At 33.7% G+C, this 19,263-nt stretch overlaps 1 protein-coding gene and 1 long non-coding RNA gene across 4 annotated transcripts; one reads left to right on the plus strand and one right to left on the minus strand.

The window, feature by feature from the left end:
* Positions 1–332: 332 nt before the first annotated feature.
* Positions 333–4,236, minus strand: LOC107403843 (wall-associated receptor kinase-like 6). Its single transcript, XM_025068397.3, has 4 exons — positions 3,703–4,236; positions 2,583–3,189; positions 2,304–2,417; positions 333–1,633 (listed from the first exon to the last, which is right to left on the minus strand). Exons 1-4 carry the CDS (start codon positions 3,994–3,996, stop codon positions 420–422), a joined length of 2,229 nt encoding a protein of 742 aa, XP_024924165.2. The 5' UTR covers positions 3,997–4,236; the 3' UTR covers positions 333–419.
* Positions 4,237–11,064: 6,828 nt separating this feature from the next.
* On the plus strand, positions 11,065–18,386 carry LOC132803390 (uncharacterized). 3 transcript variants are annotated; one of them, XR_009638597.1, is made up of 5 exons: positions 11,065–13,272; positions 17,131–17,182; positions 17,289–17,492; positions 17,645–17,769; positions 18,099–18,386. It is a non-coding gene; the product is annotated as an uncharacterized LOC132803390 (long non-coding RNA). The 3 variants fall into 3 exon arrangements; XR_009638596.1 differs by lacking the exon at positions 18,099–18,386 and having other exon boundaries at positions 11,066–13,272; positions 17,645–18,057; XR_009638598.1 differs by lacking the exon at positions 18,099–18,386 and having other exon boundaries at positions 11,066–13,272; positions 17,142–17,182; positions 17,645–18,057.
* The last annotated feature ends 877 nt before the right edge of the window (positions 18,387–19,263 follow it).

Raw genomic sequence — 19,263 nt, forward strand, 5'->3', positions numbered from 1 at the left:
ATAAAGTCTTCGATATGAGAGCTAAAATGAAGTTTTCATTTTTAAGTTTTTTATAATATTTGAGACTAAAATTTAAAATAACATTTACTAATCATGAGTCTCAACAAGTTTATTTTTTTTAAAATATGTTTTTAGCATGTTATTAAATATATATTTGATTATTTTTAAAATTTTAATCCTAATGTTTGATATAATTAAATGGTCATTAAAGTAGTAATATAAAACTTATTTGAGATTGATTGATACGTATATATATAATATATTTTTTTCACTTAATTAATTTTTCTTTATTTTTTTGCTAATTTTTTAAATGATATGACATCATGGTAAACATGAATGAGGATGGAAAAATTGTAATAGAGGATTTAGATCCTTCAAAAGTAAAGGTCTTTTGTTCATAATTCACAACAAATTAATTATTAGGAAGACATTAGTGGTACAACATCTGATGATGAATTAGTATAACTTGGCACATTTGAACCAATTGAAAAAGAAGCATCCCAGGGCTCGGTTACTCCAGTACTAACATATTCAACTTCTTGATGATCATAATTGAAATTCTGATGCACAGAAGAAGTTTTTGCCGACTTATAAATGGCCTCCAACTCCATAGTCACTTCTTTCATTGTAGGTCGATACTTTCCCTTCAAATTCAAGCATCTTTTCGCAAGAATAGCAATCGCCGTGATTATCTTTTCATTACCTCCTTCCTGAAGTATTCGATCATCAATGATTTCAAACAAACGATTCTCTTCCATGTACATTATAAAATATGATGCTAGACCTTGTCCTTCTTCTATCCTTGATGAACAAATTGGTTTTTGGCCAGTCAAAAGCTCAACAAGAACCACACCGAAGCTATAAACATCGCTTTTCTCAGTAAACTTGCTTGATTGAAAATACTCAGGGTCCAAATAACCAAAAGTCCCGTGTACCATTGTAGTAAGATGTGTTTGGCCAATGATAATTGTTCTTGAAGTTCCAAAATCTGCTAGTTTTGCTCTGTACTTGTCATCCAAGAGTATGTTTGAGGACTTTACGTCTCGATGGAAAATGGGATAAGAAGCTGCAGAGTGCAAGTAGGAAAGAGCTCCTGCGGCTTCTGTAGCAATACGTAGACGCGTTTCCCATGTGAGTGGAAATTCCCCACTTTGATCATGAATATATTGGTAAAGTGTACCATTTGGTATGAATTCGTATACGAGAAGAGGAACTTCGGTCTCCAAACAACATCCTAGTAGTTTAACCACATTCCTGTGGTTAACTTGGGAAAGAATGACAACTTCGTTAATGAATTCCGAAACTTTGCTTTCATTAACTTTTTGAGATTTCTTCACAGCAACAATTTTTCCATCTGTTAACATTCCTTTGTAAACGGTGCCTTGTCCTCCTTGACCAAGAATTCGGTCTACGTTAAAATGGTCAGTGGCTTTTTCTAACTCTTTTGAATCGAACAACGGTGTTTTTGCTTCAACATTGACTTCCCCAGAAGATATTTGTTGCTGTAAGAGTAAACCACCATTTCTTTTGAAAAAGTTTTGCTTGCGTTTTGTGTCATTCCTTTTCTTGATGAATTTGTATAAGCCCCAGGCACCAATAAGTAGAAACAGCGCTCCAAAACCGCTGCCGAAACCTGTATATATAATGCACATAAAAATCAATACCACTAGAAATAATGATAACTTTGTCAAACTGGCATTTTTATTTCAGAATTATGTTTATATAGAATAGGTGCAACTTTATTTTACCCCTTTTAACTATACTACCTATGTAATAGTGATGAAAAAAAAAAAAAAGAGAGAAAACTATGCTACTTTTTTGTACTTTGCCTTCTAAATTATAAAACTCTTTACATTGCCCCTTTAACTATTATTTTTATGTCAGTTTAATTAGTCCAACTATGCAATTTTTCCTTATAAATTTTGCGACATCAATAATACATGCTATCTAAAAGTATAATAAAAATTGAATAATACAGTTTCTAAGCTGAGTTATATATGAGATGTGTATTCGAAACAGTTTCTAAGCTGAGTTGTATATGAGATGTGTATTAACGCCAGCAAGTTCATCTATGAAAATGCATGAATTGATTTAACTAATAGGAAATAAAATGGAAATGAAGACGAGTTCAATTTAATTCGCATCTACATATGCATGCCAACAATACCATATGATCTAATAGGTTGAAATGTTTCATATACATCAGTACTTTATATATTTTCTGTAATTAAAAGACTACAATAAAATTTCTTGACTCGGCTTTCATTTTGAATTACGGTTTATATGAGAGAAGCAGAACATACCTACGGCTAACATATTGGCTTTTGGACCTTGGCACTGAAACGATCCAATTGTGTTCACACAAGTTGCACCGCTTCCACACGAAAATCCAGAATGCTCTTTGCATTCATCGATATCTAATATATAATTACGAACATAAGCATTAGATGTTGAAAAAGAAGAAAAAAAAATTTCCACATAAGAATTCTACTTATATATCTATTTCAGAAAAAAAACAGAGGAAGATATAGTTTGAGTTAATACTTCTTGTATTAGAGAACTTAATTGAGGGAGGTTCTTACCTTGACATCCGCCAGGAAGATAAGGGTTTCCTTCAAAGCCATGAAAGCATTGACATACAAGGAATTTTCCAATTATAAATGAAAAGGTAGAATTGGATTCATAGCAACTATAGGTCAATGAGTTTTTAGCGGCAAACTCTGTTCCGAAAATTTCATTTTCCGAATAATGTAGGCTCCAATCAAGAGTCACAGGAACATCGTCCATATCTCCAATGTCCACAAAATTCATAGTGTTTGACGAGCCAAACCAATTTTGGTCCACCATGAATGCATATTTGCATGCTTTATCTCTATCTGTGCCTGTAGTTTCGAAAGTGGTGGTAAAGGTTTCCACAAAAGAAGGAATGGTGGTTTGGCAGCAATTCAGGCCATTGCAGCTACTATTATTATTATTTGTTGAATTTGAACAGATGGATTTGCACCCTGCTGAAATTTCTGCTCCTTCCACATTCGATGAAGACATAGTGGCACGAACGTCGCAACTAACGGCAGTAAATATGTTGTCGGTCACCGAAAACATAAAGGGGCTTCCTGTCAAGTTTAAATCAGGTTTATGGCTTTCTTTGCCTGTGCAATTCTGGAAACTTATTGGGTATCTGACCTTGAGCTGTTGGAATCCAATATGTAATCTATGTTAGAATGAAACTTGCATAGTTTCTACAATGTTATAATTATATATGTTGGTTCATATAAAGCTAGATATGTGGCCCAAGACTTGGTTGAATTCCAAAGCTTTGAAGATATATATCTATAACCTTTTTGTGACAAAAATAATGGAAGCCAAGTTACTGTACGGAGGCTAAGCGCAAGTACATATACATAATTCTAGAACATAGTCTGGGAGCGACGTGGGCTCTATGGAATCAATGAATTTTTGGTAACAAAACGCTTTAGTGACATAGTTCTCTACATCAGTAAATATTATACTTTTTTTTTTTTTTTTTTTTTTTTTTTTTTGTAAGGAGTTCTGTTTTCTATAAAGCAGCTATCAGCTCTACCATTTTCAGTCCAAACCAAATTTCCCAATTCATTCTTAGTAAAATTAATAACAGATTTGGATGTTGCAAACATGTCTGCAAGAAAATTGTGATTTTCACAAAATCAATATTTACAAACTTACCTTGCTGCTTGAGATTTGTCCCGATGAAGACGTAGTATAGTCACTGGTATAAACGTTGAGCACCTCCAGGTTGGTTCGTTTCAGGAAAGGTCTATTAGCGGAGTTGTTGCAGACAATTTCAAACCATTCATCAACATAACAGCCAGCTCCGATCCCGAAAGGAAAGGGAATGCTTACGTTGTTTCCGCAATCCGAAGGACAACCAGGCTTGGCTATGGCTCCTCCTAATGCTACCGTATGAATGATCGGCCATGAAAGCAAAACAATATGAAAAAGCATTACCTGTCCAACCATAGCTTCTTCTTCTTCTTCTTCTTTTTCTCCTCCTCTTTAGTTACGATGATATATATATATATATATATATATATAGATCCAAAAGTGAAACGTTTAATTTCTTTGCACCTTGGTTAATTTACTGCTTCATGAAGAAGTAAATGTATAAAAAGCCAATGACTAGCGAATAATAACAGAATTCCAGGTGATTTAAATTTGGTTACCTAGATTTAATTCTTGTAAATGATGATCAAGAAAGAAGTCTTTGATTTATTGTATAATTATATAGAAGAAATCTCTTTTGAACATAGAAAAGTCATCATCGTCTCTATGTACAAAATGTCTTTTTCCTATTTGTACAAGTTGGTGTATAATCATGTGTACGTAGCAAAGAATTCAAACTTTGATAACCCGGCGTAGGCCACATAGCAATCTCCACCACCAATTTTGCTATAGCCGCCACCGAAGGCAGGGTGGCGTGTCTTCTCCATTAACACAACTCTCACTTCAGTTTTCCAAAATATTGACTGAAGTACCAAATAAAACTTATAAATAGACTTTTTTCTTAGAAAAATATTTTTAAATTTTATAATTTTTTGTGAATAACCATTCACCAGAAATAAATAAATAAATAATAAAAAAGAAAGAATAAGAAGAAGAAGAAGAGGAAGATTGGGGCAAAGGTAAATTGTTACTCGGACAAGGCAGAGATCCATCCTCTGTCTCCATATCATTATTAAAAATTAAGTAAGCGTCTTTTCTGTTCTCTGAATTGAAAAATAAATAGCTTCCAAAAATTAACCCAAAAAGAAAAAAAGAAAAAGGAACATGTTGCATATATCTCGACCAAGCCACCTAATGAAAAATACAATGAACAAAAGATAGTTCTTGATGATTATTATTTAGACAGACAGTGGGAGTTTATCAGATGATGGAGCAACACCACTAGAAGTAGAAGCGTTTGACCCAATTGTGGTGGAAACATCCCAAGTCTCGATTATTTCATTCCTCACATATTCAACTTCTTCATAACTCTCTTCAATATTCGAACAAGTTTTCATTGACTTCTGAATCGCATCCCACTCTGTTGCAACTTCTTTCATTGTAGGTCGATACCTTCCATTCAAATTCAAGCATCTTTTAGCAAGCTTAGCCACTGCCAAAATCTGTTCATTATCATTACCTCCCTCTTTAGCAATTTGAGGATCAACTATATCAAGCAACACAATTTTCCTCCATGCACATTATGAAATAAGTAGCAAGACTTCTTCCTTCTTTTAACATCTTTACACAAATGGGCTTTTGTCCTGTCGAAATCTCAACAATCACCACACCAAGGCTATAAACATCACTTTTTTCTGTAAATTGGTGTGATTGGAAATACTGAGGTCCAAATAGCCAAATGTACCATGGACCATTGCAGTAACATGTGTTTGATCAATGGCTACAAATTTGGAAGTTCCGAAATCGGCTACTTGCACTCAACTTCTCGTCCAAGAGTATGTTTGATGATTTGATGTTTGGAGGGTATGAAAGTGGACACAAACCAAACTCAAGGTGATCACTAGTGAGTGAAAATTTGGTGTCACCAACACCGGCGGAGTGTCATCGGCCCAACAACACGGTTTTCACTCTGAGCAAGACGACCGCCACCCCTACTTTCGGTGCCGGAGCCTCCTCCATCGATATCTCGTTATCCATTTCTATATAATTTTTCCCTTTTTTTTTTTTTAAATTTTTTAACCACCTTTTCAACTGCTTGTTTAGTCCTATTAAGTTGCTTCTTGGCTTTGTGTCTTCTCCTTGATTAACTTGCTCCAGTTGTACATATGTGTTTCTATTTTCCCAGCAGCTCTCTGTATGGTCAAATATTCCCCAATCCATGGGGATAAGAATGCATTTTTATTAATTATTATTTCTTACTTTATTTATTTTTTTATTTTTCCTTTTTTGCCAGAGGTATTTGATGTATTATCGGATTGCTAGTTTTATTAAGAACTTGACTAAAAATCAACATGTATGGATTACTTAGTGAAGATATTTTATAAACAGTCATATCAACGTATAAAGTTTGGTGACTAAATGGCGTCTCAAAAACAACATTGTTGGATCAGTTCAAGTAGATTCCCTTCCAGGAATCCTTTCTTGTTTAGTCGCCCAGGAGAACGGCTTTCTGGCCAGTTCCCTTTAGTAGGCTTGTGTTGCCTTCGGGTATTTGGTTGTATTAAAACCTTTTCTTAAAGCAAATAAAAACATAAAAAGTTTGGTGACTTTAATAATTAATTCGTGGTCCCCAACGTGACTGACTCACTGCTAGGACCAGTTGTTGTCATTTGTCGTTTTATGACTCAAAAATAATTTACCCCCAAAAAAAAAAAAAAACTGCCGGCTTAAGGCACAGTCCGTACATTTTTAATAATTAATAACTGGTCAAATGTTAATTATATTAGATTTTTCAATTCAATTTTTTTCATTTATTTTATTTTATATTTTTATAAATTCATTTATCAAAATTATTTTTTTTCATTTATTTTAGTTGTGCTCATCCACCTTCAGAATATTTGTTTTGTATGATTCAAAAAGGATTTACATAGATATATATAAAGTCAGATTCACAACAGTTTATACAAAAAAAATAAAAAATTCCAAGTATACAAATTTGACTAGATTGCTATTGGGGTTCTGCGGGGATTGCTTATGCATTTGAGGCTGAATTGGTCGCTGTCGTTAAAGGCATTGGTTATGTCAAAAGATTTGGGTGGAATTTGACATGGACCAAATGGGATTCAACTTATGTAGTTAATCTTATTTGAGATCGTTCTTTGAACCATATGGGATTCAACTTATGTAGTTAATTTTATTTGAGATTGTTCTTGGCGTTACTTGGAGCTTGAAGATAATCGGAAAATTGCTTGCGTTTTCTATTTCTTACAAGGTCTCACACATTTACAGGGATGGAAATGGTAATGCTCTTTCCAAGTCTGTCACTTTCTTCAGCTGACTGGTCATGGTCCTTTCAGTTGCCTAGTTTTTGTTCAAAATTTCATGTGGATGATCTTCATGGTTTTTGAACCTTTAGATTTTGATAAAGCTTTAGCTTTATATATGTTTTATTTTTTATTTTATTTATTTATTTATTTGTTGAACAGATGGACTTGCACCCCACTGACATTTCAGCGTAGTCGAAAATTGATGAAAACATCAAAGCACGAACATCGCAGCTCGCATTGAATTTGTTGAAGTTGGAAAATAACAAAGGAGTTCCTGTCAAATTGAAGCATTCACGGGTTTCCCTACCCGTACAATTCCAGAAAGTTATTGGATACAGGACCTTAATCTGTTGCTAACTCAATTTGTAATTTTAGTTTGCATAAAATTTTCATAATATGTATAATATTAAGTTTAATTTATTATATGTTTCTTTAGATTATCCTGTAACCTGCTTGTACCCCTTAAAATATATATTCTTCTATTTTCGGTTAATTGGAGAAGTGGCAATCCATCGTTCACTAAAAATTAAGATCATTCCTGCATATAATTCTTAAATTATAATAAAAAAATTTATGAATAATTTCATAAGCTTCCCTTCTAGTTTGAAAGTTTTGTACATCACCCTACTATTTTAATTTTTATAGAAAGTTCCTTATAGTTTGAAATTTTTCGCATATAGTTACTCCGACAATTTTGCTTATGGCATAAACTTCTTTCTGAATTTTCATTATTTGCAATTTTTTTCCTTTTTTAGTATAAAATATAAATTAAATTGAATGAAAATTTATGGGCAGAGCAAGAAAATAATTAAAATGATATAGTGTATCTTTTCAAGTAAATAAGAAAATAATAATGTGAAAAGGCTCTCTGCAGAGTTAATAAAAAATAATAGCAAGCTCAAAAAATTAATTTCTAAATACTTTATAATTTAAATATTACCACTATAAAATCTAAATATTAAATTTTAGTCTGCTAATGAGATGGAGAATTTTATTTTTCTGGTTTATTATATTTTAACTTAAAATTTTTTGTCTAATATTATACTGTACACCCAAAAAAAAATATAGAAATTGAAAAAAAAAAAAAAAAGAACGTAGTATGCAAAAAAATTCAAACTACTAAGGAAGTTTCTAAAAAAAATAAGAAAGTAATTAGCCGTGCACAAATTTTGAAGTTTAAAGGGAATTAAAGTTGTGAAATTATCTCCAAAAAATTATTGCAAGACACAACATTTATGCAGCCAAATGGTACTTGTTTCATCCCTAAAATTTGTGTTTCTCATTGACATAGGAATAGTTGCAAACTGCAATGTCATTGAAGATGTTCTAATATTCAATAATAACATTTCAAGCCATTGGCAAGACGCAAGCACTTGGCTCTGGTTCCGCAAGTGCTTTCAAGGTCTCTCTACGTTGATCATCTCTTTCAGAATTTTAGTTTACATATCCTTTATCGGCTCTAAGTTACTATGAATTTAGTTGATCCTTTTTACGGTCTCTTTTATGTATACATATGCATTCATGTTGAATGGATATCATTTTTTGGTAGATTATTCCAATATCTAAATTTTATGCCCTGTAGTTTCATCTCGAGGCTTTTGGTAATTAAAAAGTTTACAGTCTCTGTTGTTGAATTTGTTGGCAACGCTTTATATTTTGTGTCGATTTTGATATCTCTCTGGTTAAACTTCATTGATTTTAGCTAAATCTGTTGGAGATTAGCAGCATATCCTCTTTAACTTTTTATCTTATAAATTTAGCAGTTTCGAAAATGCCTGGGAAGTGTCACTACAAGAAAGTAGTCAGGTTACTATTTTCATGATAAGAAGCTAGACTGTGGGATGCAAAGAGAAAATTTTGAGGTACCATTTTTTTTCTTTCTGGAAAAGTTATAATTTTTATTTTCTTCTTCTGAAATTTTCTCATATGTTTGTTATTTATCTAGTACACCCTTTGGAATTGCCTAATGAAGTGGATTTGTGAAGTAAAAATTCAGCATCCAAACATAATTTCTCTGTTGGGGTGTAGTACTCAAGGTGATACAATGTTTTTTGTCTATCAACTGATGCATAATGGATCTTTGGAAGCATATTTGCATGATAAGACAAATATATCATTCTTTATGTTAAAAAACTTCTTGTAACAGCCATGTTTGTTGGCCTTTAATTGAGGAGTTAGAAGAGTTACAAAAGTTTTGAATGAACTTGTAATTGAGTTATTTAACCTTTTTTGTTTTAATTTGTATTAAAAATGTTTTGTAACTCCTATGATTCTTGTGGGCTAAATGTATAAGTGGTTCTTTCTCAGAGTTGAAAAAACCAAATAGAAAAATAATACAGTATATTTTCTATCTTCTTCTCCTAAAATTCTAAGAAGGCATCAGAAGAAAATGATCATTTAGCGATGGAGTTTTTACTGACGAAAAACAATATTGAAAGATAACATTTATCGACAAAAAAAATATTTCTCAGTAAAAATTATACTTTTGGCGATGAAAAATAAAATCGTCGGCAAATGTTATATTTTTACCAACGAAAACACTATTTTGCCGGTATTGAACTAACTTTTACCGACAATCCCAGAATACTGTCGGCAAAAATATAACTATTTACCAACAAAATTAAAATTTATCGGCAAAAGTTAGAAATTTTACCCTCAACTTTATATATTGTCGGTAAAAACATAACATTTACTGATGAAATTGAAATTAGTTGGCAAAAATGATGCTTTTTAGCGCAATTTGAAATATTCTCGGCAAAAGGTTAACATTTACCTACAAACCTTATGTTTGTTGCAAAAAGTTACACATTTTACCAACAAACTCCACAATTGCCCGTAAAAGATAAAATCCCAAAATATATACTTTTGAATTATTATTATTATTATTATTATTATTATTATTATTATTTAGTGAATCTATCTATTTTATTTGTTTGTAATTAATATATACTATATATTTGAATTTTGGTAAGGAGGTAATAGAAAAAAAAAAAAAAACAATTTGACAACAAAATTTTACATATCTGTCGCATGACTTTGTTTTGGATTTTTAAATTTTTACACATATAAATTACTTTCTATCTTACCTTTCATTTATTTGTTACCTTCTATGTACCTTACTTTTTTTTGTGATGGAACAAACTTTTTGCTGTAAATTTAAAAACTTCCTCTGCAAATGTGACTGTTGGCAATGAAATTTAACAATTTTGTTGGTAAAAGTTGTGAATATTTTATTTCAAAAAATGTATTTTTGGGAAAAATTATCATATATTTAATTTTTTCCATATTCTACATAGGATTTTTGTGACATATGTTTAAATTTTTTATGTTAAAAACAAATTAAATGCAGTACTTATTAGCTAGTATTATAATTATATAAAACTATATATCTACACATATGTATTATTATTAGTAGTCGTAGTATAAATTAAATTGAAGAGCATACATATAAGTTAGTTTATATCTCAACTTACAAATAATTTATTATATTTTAAATACTTTATTTTTCTATGGGTAATGGAATAAACATTTGGGAAAAATGTAGTTTTTGGAAAAAAAAATTCTTATATTTCTTTTTTGTATTTTTAGTTTGGGTTTTTTATGTCATGTATATGTAAGTTTTTTATGTTAAAAAAATTAAATGTGATGCTTAACAATTAATATTATAATTATATAAAACTATGTATATAGTATTATTATTGTTATCATTAATAATAATATTATTTCAAAATTTGTAAGATATAAATTAAATTGAACCAATATATATATATATATATATATAGCTAAATTACTTTTTTTTAATCTTAGCTTACAATTAAATTTACAGTTTAATTATATTCTATATTACATTCTAATGGTAGAGAGCACATATATTTATTGCATTATATGTATTTCATTTTTTAAAAATACTAGTAAATATTTGTCGATGAAATTTATATTTTATTTATTTGACAAAGGTATTGCTTTTTTATTCGTTTTGATGTATTTATAAAAAACTGATATATATTATATATTTTTTAATTGTTTGGATATTTTGCCAACGAAATATATTTTCTTCGGAAAAACTGCTGTTACCAACAAATTGATAAAATTTGTCGGTAAAAAATTGGATATTTTGGCGAGAATTTGTTATTTAACAAATTCGTCGCAACCGAAAAAAAAATTCGCTCTCGTACCCATCCCGCCTTACAGTCCCGGCAGTTCTAACGTGGAAAAATAAATCAAAATACAATTAATGAGGCTATTTGACCCATTATCTTTCTCTCCTTCTCCGTTGCATCTCCTTTTCCTTTCTCTTTTTTTTTTTTTTTTTTTTTTCTTCTTCTTCTGTCAAAATCATTTTCCACCGCAAACCTACTTTCTTCCTTCAAAACCAGTTGAATCAAATCAGTTGGTCACTGCATCTCCAAAGGTTGAAGCAAACCCATTTTCTTCTTTGAATTTCACTTTGAATTTCTCTTCGAAATTCTCTTTCTTTTTTTTTTCTTTTTTTTTTTCTTCTTCTGCAGGTGCTAGTCGCCGATCGATCTGCTGGTTGCCGTTTAAAGTCGTTCTGGTTGTTGCCGTTCTGGTCCCCAATCTTTGCAGGTTGGTGCTGTTTTGTTTTGTTTTTTTTTTTTTTGGGGATATTGCTATAGAAATAAGCTTCCGGTTTTCGGTTTGAACGACCATGGTCAGCTGCGGCGCCTCCCAATTTTCGGGTTTCAGGTGGGTTCAATTCCTCTTTCTGTAACTCCGTCGCCATTTCCCCCTCCTGGTTCAGTTGCAGAATATGCATAACCTTTTCCACCGTTAAATTTTTCCTCTATGCCATGTCGGTCTCTTAGTTTTTTATACTAGTTTTGGAACCCATAAAAAGAAACACTGGGTCTGAGTTAATTTTCAACGCAAATGTTAGAAGGGAATGGAAATTGTACACAACAATAATAATGATGATGATGATGATTCTAAAATTTAAAAAAAAAAAAAAAAGGACAAAAATGTTAACTTAATTGCAAATTTTCGTTAATGACTAAAAGTAAGGTATGGAAGCTTCCACCTTTCACATGACAATGCAGAGACCAGAGGACGTTGTGTCTCCTCAATTACACCATCAACATCTAACCCAGATTATGCTTTTCTTGGAAATTTTAAATTATTTTTTTAAAATAAAAAAATTAATTACTTTAATTATATCATAGATAGGGCATTTTGGTCAAAATAATTCGATATGTTGTTGATTCATATGTTAATTTCAAAATCTAATTAAACAAATGTTCCACCCTTCATTTCATTCTATTGTACTCCATTCCATTTATTTTTTAAAAAAAATTTCCATTTCAGACCCTCTTCGGTTCCTACACTACCATAGGATTGATATTTTTCCCCCTTCTATGTACTCTGTTTTAATGTATGTAGTGGATTAATTTTTTATTTTTTATTTTTCCTGCAAGTAACATAGCACAGATACTTTTATGATGAAGCCACTGGTTTTTTTCTCTTATTCTTGACTGTGATGCTAGATATTCTAAAAATATGCATATTTTAAGATTAAAATATTAATATGGACATACATCTAGCTCTTGTTTTGTAATTAGAAGAAGACATTATAAACTTTTATTATACTAAAAGAAGATCGACGAGTCCATACCAGAATAGGCCTTAATATATGCATGAAACCCAACTTGAGCCAAAGCTTAACCTATTTTAGGTCTTGAATCTGTCATTCTAAATTCTGTTTACAATTACATAAATATGTAATTATCTTAATGCCTATTGGAGACCTACGGAGGTTGTACATAAACATATTTAGACCGAATAATTCGAGTCTTGGAGAGCAAGAAACAAAAGATATTGATGAATGTTATGATAATATATTTCATTGTGCAGCATGGACGAAGTGCTACTGAAAAGGTATTGTCTTCTTTTTGCTTATGCATGATAAACCTTTTAATGGTTTCACTGTTATAGATGATCTTTACAGCTATTTTCGTAGAAGATTGTGTGATATAAATACTATGCAGCTATATTTATTGAAATGCAAACCTTTCAACACCAGTATCTGTACACGGAATGCTCTTTTCTTTTCTTCTTCTTCTTCTTCTCTCTTTCAATTTTTTCTTTTTGCCAATCTTCTAAAGTGGTATGGTACTCTTTATTTACTATTGTTTAACTCTCTCTCTCTCTCTCTCTCCTTTTTTTTTTTTTTTTTTTGGTTTCCCAATCTTCTATAGCTACTGAAAACTCAGGTGCTGCAGATCTAAGCCATTTTAAATTTTATGCTTTTGCTGGTGGCTCTGGTGCTATTAGGTGGAGTGGAAGGAATGAGGTGATCTATCATACCATTGCACTAATGTACTTCTAGATATAATGAGAGGAAAAAATGGTTTCTTGGAAAGCAATTTGATGCTGACCCCAAATGTTCTTTTGTTCATGTGTAGTTTGGTTGAGTTTTATGTACTTTTGATATTGGCACTCAAAGCTGCATACTAAATGTAAAATGATATCATAATATTTTCTCTTCCCAATCATTTTTGCATTTCTGAGTGATGACCACTAAATTGTGTTCTCTGGAAGGATGTAAAATTCAAGGGCTAGTAGACTGAAGCATTTTCTTGAAACATCCAATATTGAAACTCTATTATGTGTGGTCTTTCTGACCTTGTAATTGCTTTAGATTAAATTGATTTACTACCAGGATGTAATAAACATTATTAATTTACAATAATGTGATATTTTGACCTTTTATGTCAGGACCCGTCCAGAATTCCTCCTCCGGAACCCTAGACAAGCCCTGATCCCAGGAAAACCCTACTGAACCCTCCAACGGAAAATCCGGCAGAGCCTCCCCTAAGGGATTTACTTACCACAAACTACCTGCACTGAAAACACACTTCTAAAATTCATCCCCTTATTCCTCCCGCAAACTACAAATTGTTCCACAAATTCCAGCACTTCTCAAAAACAACAACAGTCCAGTGCATAAATAAAACATAAGTATCCCAATAGTATACAGAGCTTTAAGAAGTGCTAAACAACAGAATACAACAAGGCTGAAAGAAATAATACACTGAAATGAAAGAGTACAGAAGTACTTCTCGAAACACAACAGCAGTGGAAAACTTGGTTCGCTCCGGAAGAACGTCTACCACCACTTGCACCTAAGGGAACGGAATTTAAGAGTGTGAGATGCTAATCATCTCCATGAGTAACCCGAACTAATGAACACCTTTTGTGATAATAAAAATAATAGTAATAGAAATTAAGGAATAGAACAAATACCAACAATTAATAAATAAATAATAATAACTGTTGGAAAATAATAATTTCCCTCAAAACTCTCACCAATCGCTCCGTTTGAAATGTTCCCTTTTTAAAACCCTTTCACAAAACCTGATGTACATACCTCCCGAAAACCAAGGGATTAAACCATTTGGTAAACAATAATTAAATAAATACATACCCCAAATATATAATAAAAATATAATAAATTATAGTAAATAATTTTGAACACCTTTGGGGTTTAAACCATTATTTGCAATTTACACCGACGCACCACACCATATACCGGTGATGCCCTCCGATAACCAGCGTCCCGAGCACCGACTGGCGGGGGGGTTAAAGAGAGAAACCTGCAACGGTCACTTCGGCGTCCCGACAGTACCGCTGCTAAAACCATCAACCCGGCCAAAGAGGGGGGCGGCTATGCGCAACAATAACCTTTCCTGCCCACGGTCCAATGGCAACTCACGGGTGAAGTAATAACCGTGCGCTAAACCACATAATAACCGCGCACTACCACGTGTCCATACACGATACACCAGAACACCAATACTGTATGAGTGCGTCCAAAAATAAACAGTATTAACCAACCGTACCGTTTTTCCAAAATTACCGTGGGAAGTATACCAAATTTTCACAAAACACCATCCCACACATTTTTATTTAATAACCCGGTACGAAACATTGATAACCAACAAACCACAACTTTCTCGAAGTACGAGATGCAACCATAAAAATACCACGGGCATAATTTATAAAATATAACCAAATATTTTCGTAAAATATTTAACCCAATTATGCCCGAAAAATTAATACTGAAAACCATGTACAAATACTACCGAAACATACTATGCTCATGCATAATAAATAAATTACACCACAATAAAACCATAATTAAATCACACCACATGAGCATAATTTAAATACCAATTTAAATACCAATTAAACATAATTAATTTCCCAAAATAATTTTTGAAGGTGGGTCACTCACCTTGAGCACGCAAATCAACAAAGATCCTCCTCGGGATCAACTCCACCACTCGTACGCGCACCTAAACAACCACAGAGTACCAACCAAAAATATTAATATTTTATTCGGATAATTCCCAAATGGATACCCGGGGAGCGAACACCAAACGATATCTAAAGGGTTACGAGTTATATACCGAATCGAAGCTCGCGTGATGAGGATCACGGATTCGGTCTTACTTTCCGGTGATCGGACCCGACGGGGTCGGAATCTCGCCGGAAAGCTTTCCGAGTTTCGGCTCCGCAATTCTCCCAAACCGTCACGAATTGGCAGAAACGGAAGCCGGATTCGGGTTCAGGAGGTCGAACACAGCGGACTGGAGCCGGCTAGAAATTCGGGTACTCGCCGGAACAGTACTTTCGGGCGAGCCGCCGCGGTCACCGGCAACCGTCGCCGGCGGCGGCGCGTGCGGTGGCCGTTGGTCGTGAAATTTTGCAGACTTCTAGATCATGAGGAGAGCAACCCAACGGGACCGGAGGTGAGCAAAACGGACGCCGGACGGTGGAGAAATCACCGTTTGAAGATTTTCGGCCCCTCGCCGGAAAACGCTCCGATCCCGGCGCGTCGGTGGTCCGATGGCCGTGATTTTTGGTGGGTCGGCCGGACTTGAGGAGAGGATCAATGGTGTACGGCGCGTGTGGTCGGAAAATGGCCGGAAGTGGGTCGATTTGCGGTGGCCGGCGGTGGAGGGGAAAAACTCGCCGCCGATTTTCGGAGGTCCGATCCGGGCGCGTCCGGCGGCCGTTCACCGTGAAATTTGGAGGTTTTGCCGGAAATGGGGAGGGCAACCTTGCTGGCCAGTTTTTGTACAGTAACTCGACCGGAACAGTTGAAAAAGTCCGACGGCCGGCGGACTCTCTCTCTCTTTCTCTCTCTTCTCTCTCTTTCTCTCTCTTCCCCGAGAATTTTATCAAATAAAAACCCCTGTGTGACACTATTCATGTCACATAGACCAATCAGAAGCTGACACATGGTGTTCACTGTTCACCGACCCAAAAATATTAAAATATTACGGTATCCGGTAAACTTCAAACGTCCGTAACTTTTTAACCGGATGTCCATTTTAAGCGTGCCGCTAGTCTGTGAACTCGTATCGATGAGCACTTCACAACCATGCATGAGTAAAAGCTCATTTCCCCATAAACAAAAAGTCAACTCCAGCACCCCTTGGACAGTTTAGACCGCAACTTGTTTCGCTCATAACTTTCAAACCGTAGCTCCGTTTTCGACATGCTACCAGTCTACGAACTCGGGGCATCGTGCACTTCGCCACGGTACCCTGGTCAACTCGAAATTCCAACTGGATCAAAAAGTCAACTTTTGACCCCTTCGGTCAACGGTCAACCTCGGTCAACGTGCACGGATTCCGGTGCGATTTGGGACAGGGTGTTACATTTTACTTCTACCTTTTAGAACTATGCATACAGCATGGATTTCTTTTTCATGCGTATGCTAAGTTGTTAGAATATTACTGGAACTATTTGAAATTTCACGTTAACATAATTGATTGGTATTGCCAAAGCCAACACTATAGCCATAAAAGTGACAATTCCTATTTAAGTTACTACTTTCGTCATTCTGTTACTTAGAATATTGAAGGACATTCTTCAGATGCATTGATTGCACAACATAGCTACAAGCTTGATGTTCAGGCTCCTAATAGTCATCATCCAGGAGAGGAATGCTGTTAACTCATTTTGTGCAACTCTTTATTTCTTTTCTGAATTGCATTTTTTCCCTTTACTGTTCAAAATTTTCAAATTATTGACTTGGAGCTAGCTTGAATAAACTCTCTTTGTGCTAGGATCGGAATTTAATTCATCTAGAATTAGATGTTTGGTTGAGATATGCTTTTTGAAACTAGTTAAATTTTAGTTTGAATGTAGGGAATTCAGAGAGTCAATCCTGGGAGTTGTCACCTCATTGGGTATGTTTATAAAATCATGTCTTCCCTGGAATTCATTTCATTTTTGTTTATTCTATGTATTTTTAGGATGAAAGAATATTTTGTGGCATTCTTATGATATTTTCAGGATAGGAGTGAAGATACCATGTTAAAACTGGCACACTTCAGGCGGCATAAAAGGAAAACTTTGAAGAAAACACCTGGAAAGGCTACAAGCTTGCCTTTTTACAAGCCCCAGGAGAATCACCCTCCAGGGAAGGACTCCACCAAGAAAATTTCGAGCTTCATTTGAAAAGCAGCAGAGTATGCCGGTTCTGCAAAACCAAAAAAGGTAAGACTTGTCAAGCATACAGTCGTGGCATTATTAGTTGTAATCCATACTTATTGGAGACATTTATTTAAGCTATGTCTTTCAGCGCATTGATTGTCTTCTCAGGAATTTGTATCATGAATATCTTTCTTAAGCTTTCTTTTGTTCTGCAGCCATTTCATTATGTTCCTACAATGACAAACTACACTCAACTTCGGTGGCTTCCGAATGTTGTTGTGGCTCATCAAAGGAAGGAATTGAAGCTGTTCATTTAGCAACCGGTTGCACTATTTGTAAGGTAAATGAAAACCCCAAAATGATGGCATGCCATATGCGGTTATCCATGTGCAATGATACTTTATATAATAGTTAATAATATGCCCTACTTCAACAGAAAGATGACCAAGTTAATGTCTGTTTATCTGACTCTCTCTCTTTGCCACGTCAATATAATTGCTCCTTTTATGAATTCGCTCCTTCCTTGATTGCAATCAACCTCTTCCCATGTCTGTTACAATCGCTTTTGTTAATTACTATTTCTGGTTATGTTAGCTATGAATTCACAAATTTATGTTATATCATCTTTAACAAGTTGAAAAATAACACAAAATTTGTTAGTCTCTCTAGCTTCATCTTCAAGAAGGTGGCCTTCATGCTGATATTAATGGTGATGGAGTGCTAGATCATGTCTAGATGGATGCAACTTTTCTTTCTACTTTAAGTATCTTATCTTAGTGCAAGTTATCAACAACCTAGGATATATCAGTGGATTTTGGAATATCTCATTTTGTTAAACTATTTTACATTTGGTACCTAAATATAGTTGATATAACATGTATGACTGGTGGCTGGAACATTCACAGTACTAGTTAGTTTATGAAGTTGTACTCCTGGAATAGTTTGTCCACTTAAATGCTATAAGAATTAGGGAACAATGAAACTGCCATGGGAGTGGTTGGTAAAAGGAATATTGCTGTCGCTAAAAGTTGAATATTTTCCGTCCAACCTTTAATTTGCCCCCAAAAACCTTATTGCCGGCCAAGCATTTTCATCGCTAAAATAACCTTTGCCGACGAATTCCACTTTTGATGACAAATCAATTATTGCCAACAAAATATTTTTGTTGCTAATTGGAATTTCAACAATATAAAAATAGTTTGCCAAATACTACATTTTGTCGCCAAAATCTTTTCCTGACAATTTTGATTTGAAGGAAATTGTATTTGGCAAGAAAATTTAATTTTTGTCGGCAAAAGTTTTAGCAGGAAAATTTTAAAATTTGTCGGTAAATACAATCGCAGACCAAGCATAGGCGACAAAGTTGCCGACGAATTTATTTTTTTGGGTAAATAATTTACCGATGAATTTTATGTTTTTGCCAACAATAATGTTTTGTCAGTAAAAGGTGAATTTCTTGTAGTGAGGTCTAAGTTTGTAGTATGATAGAGGAAGGCATAGATTAAGTTCGTAGCAGAGAGCTTTAAAGGTGCTTAATTTCAAAACTTTAATTGAATCGTTGTATTTTGAAAGACAGTTATTACAGGATTACTTATATCATGTGAGGCGAATCTATTTTAAAAATACTATAGAGTACAAGCCTTGAATTCAGATCAATTTCTGTGGATTTTGCAAATTTTACCAGGTTCTTAATATTTAATATTTGTAATTTTGTTTCACTGAATTTAAATATTGTGTTACAATTATTTTATTCGTTCTGACTATTTATAATAAAGGAATATTTTTTCCTGTTCATGTTTGTAACACTTTGATTTATAGAAGCTAATAAACTCTA

This window comes from Ziziphus jujuba, chromosome 4, assembly GCF_031755915.1.
Source record: "Ziziphus jujuba cultivar Dongzao chromosome 4, ASM3175591v1".
NCBI lineage: Eukaryota > Viridiplantae > Streptophyta > Magnoliopsida > Rosales > Rhamnaceae > Ziziphus > Ziziphus jujuba.

Bases quoted from the DNA above. Each gene is read 5' to 3' on its own strand.
- LOC107403843 (XM_025068397.3), bottom strand. From the start codon at position 3,996: ATGGTTGGACAGGTAATGCTTTTTCATATTGTTTTGCTTTCATGGCCG. The intron at 3,190-3,702 runs GTAAGTTTGTAA...GGATTCCAACAG, and splicing joins GACAAATCTCAAGCAGCAAG to CTCAAGGTCAGATACCCAAT. The intron at 2,418-2,582 runs GTAAGAACCTCC...ATTATATATTAG, and splicing joins TCTTCCTGGCGGATGTCAAG to ATATCGATGAATGCAAAGAG.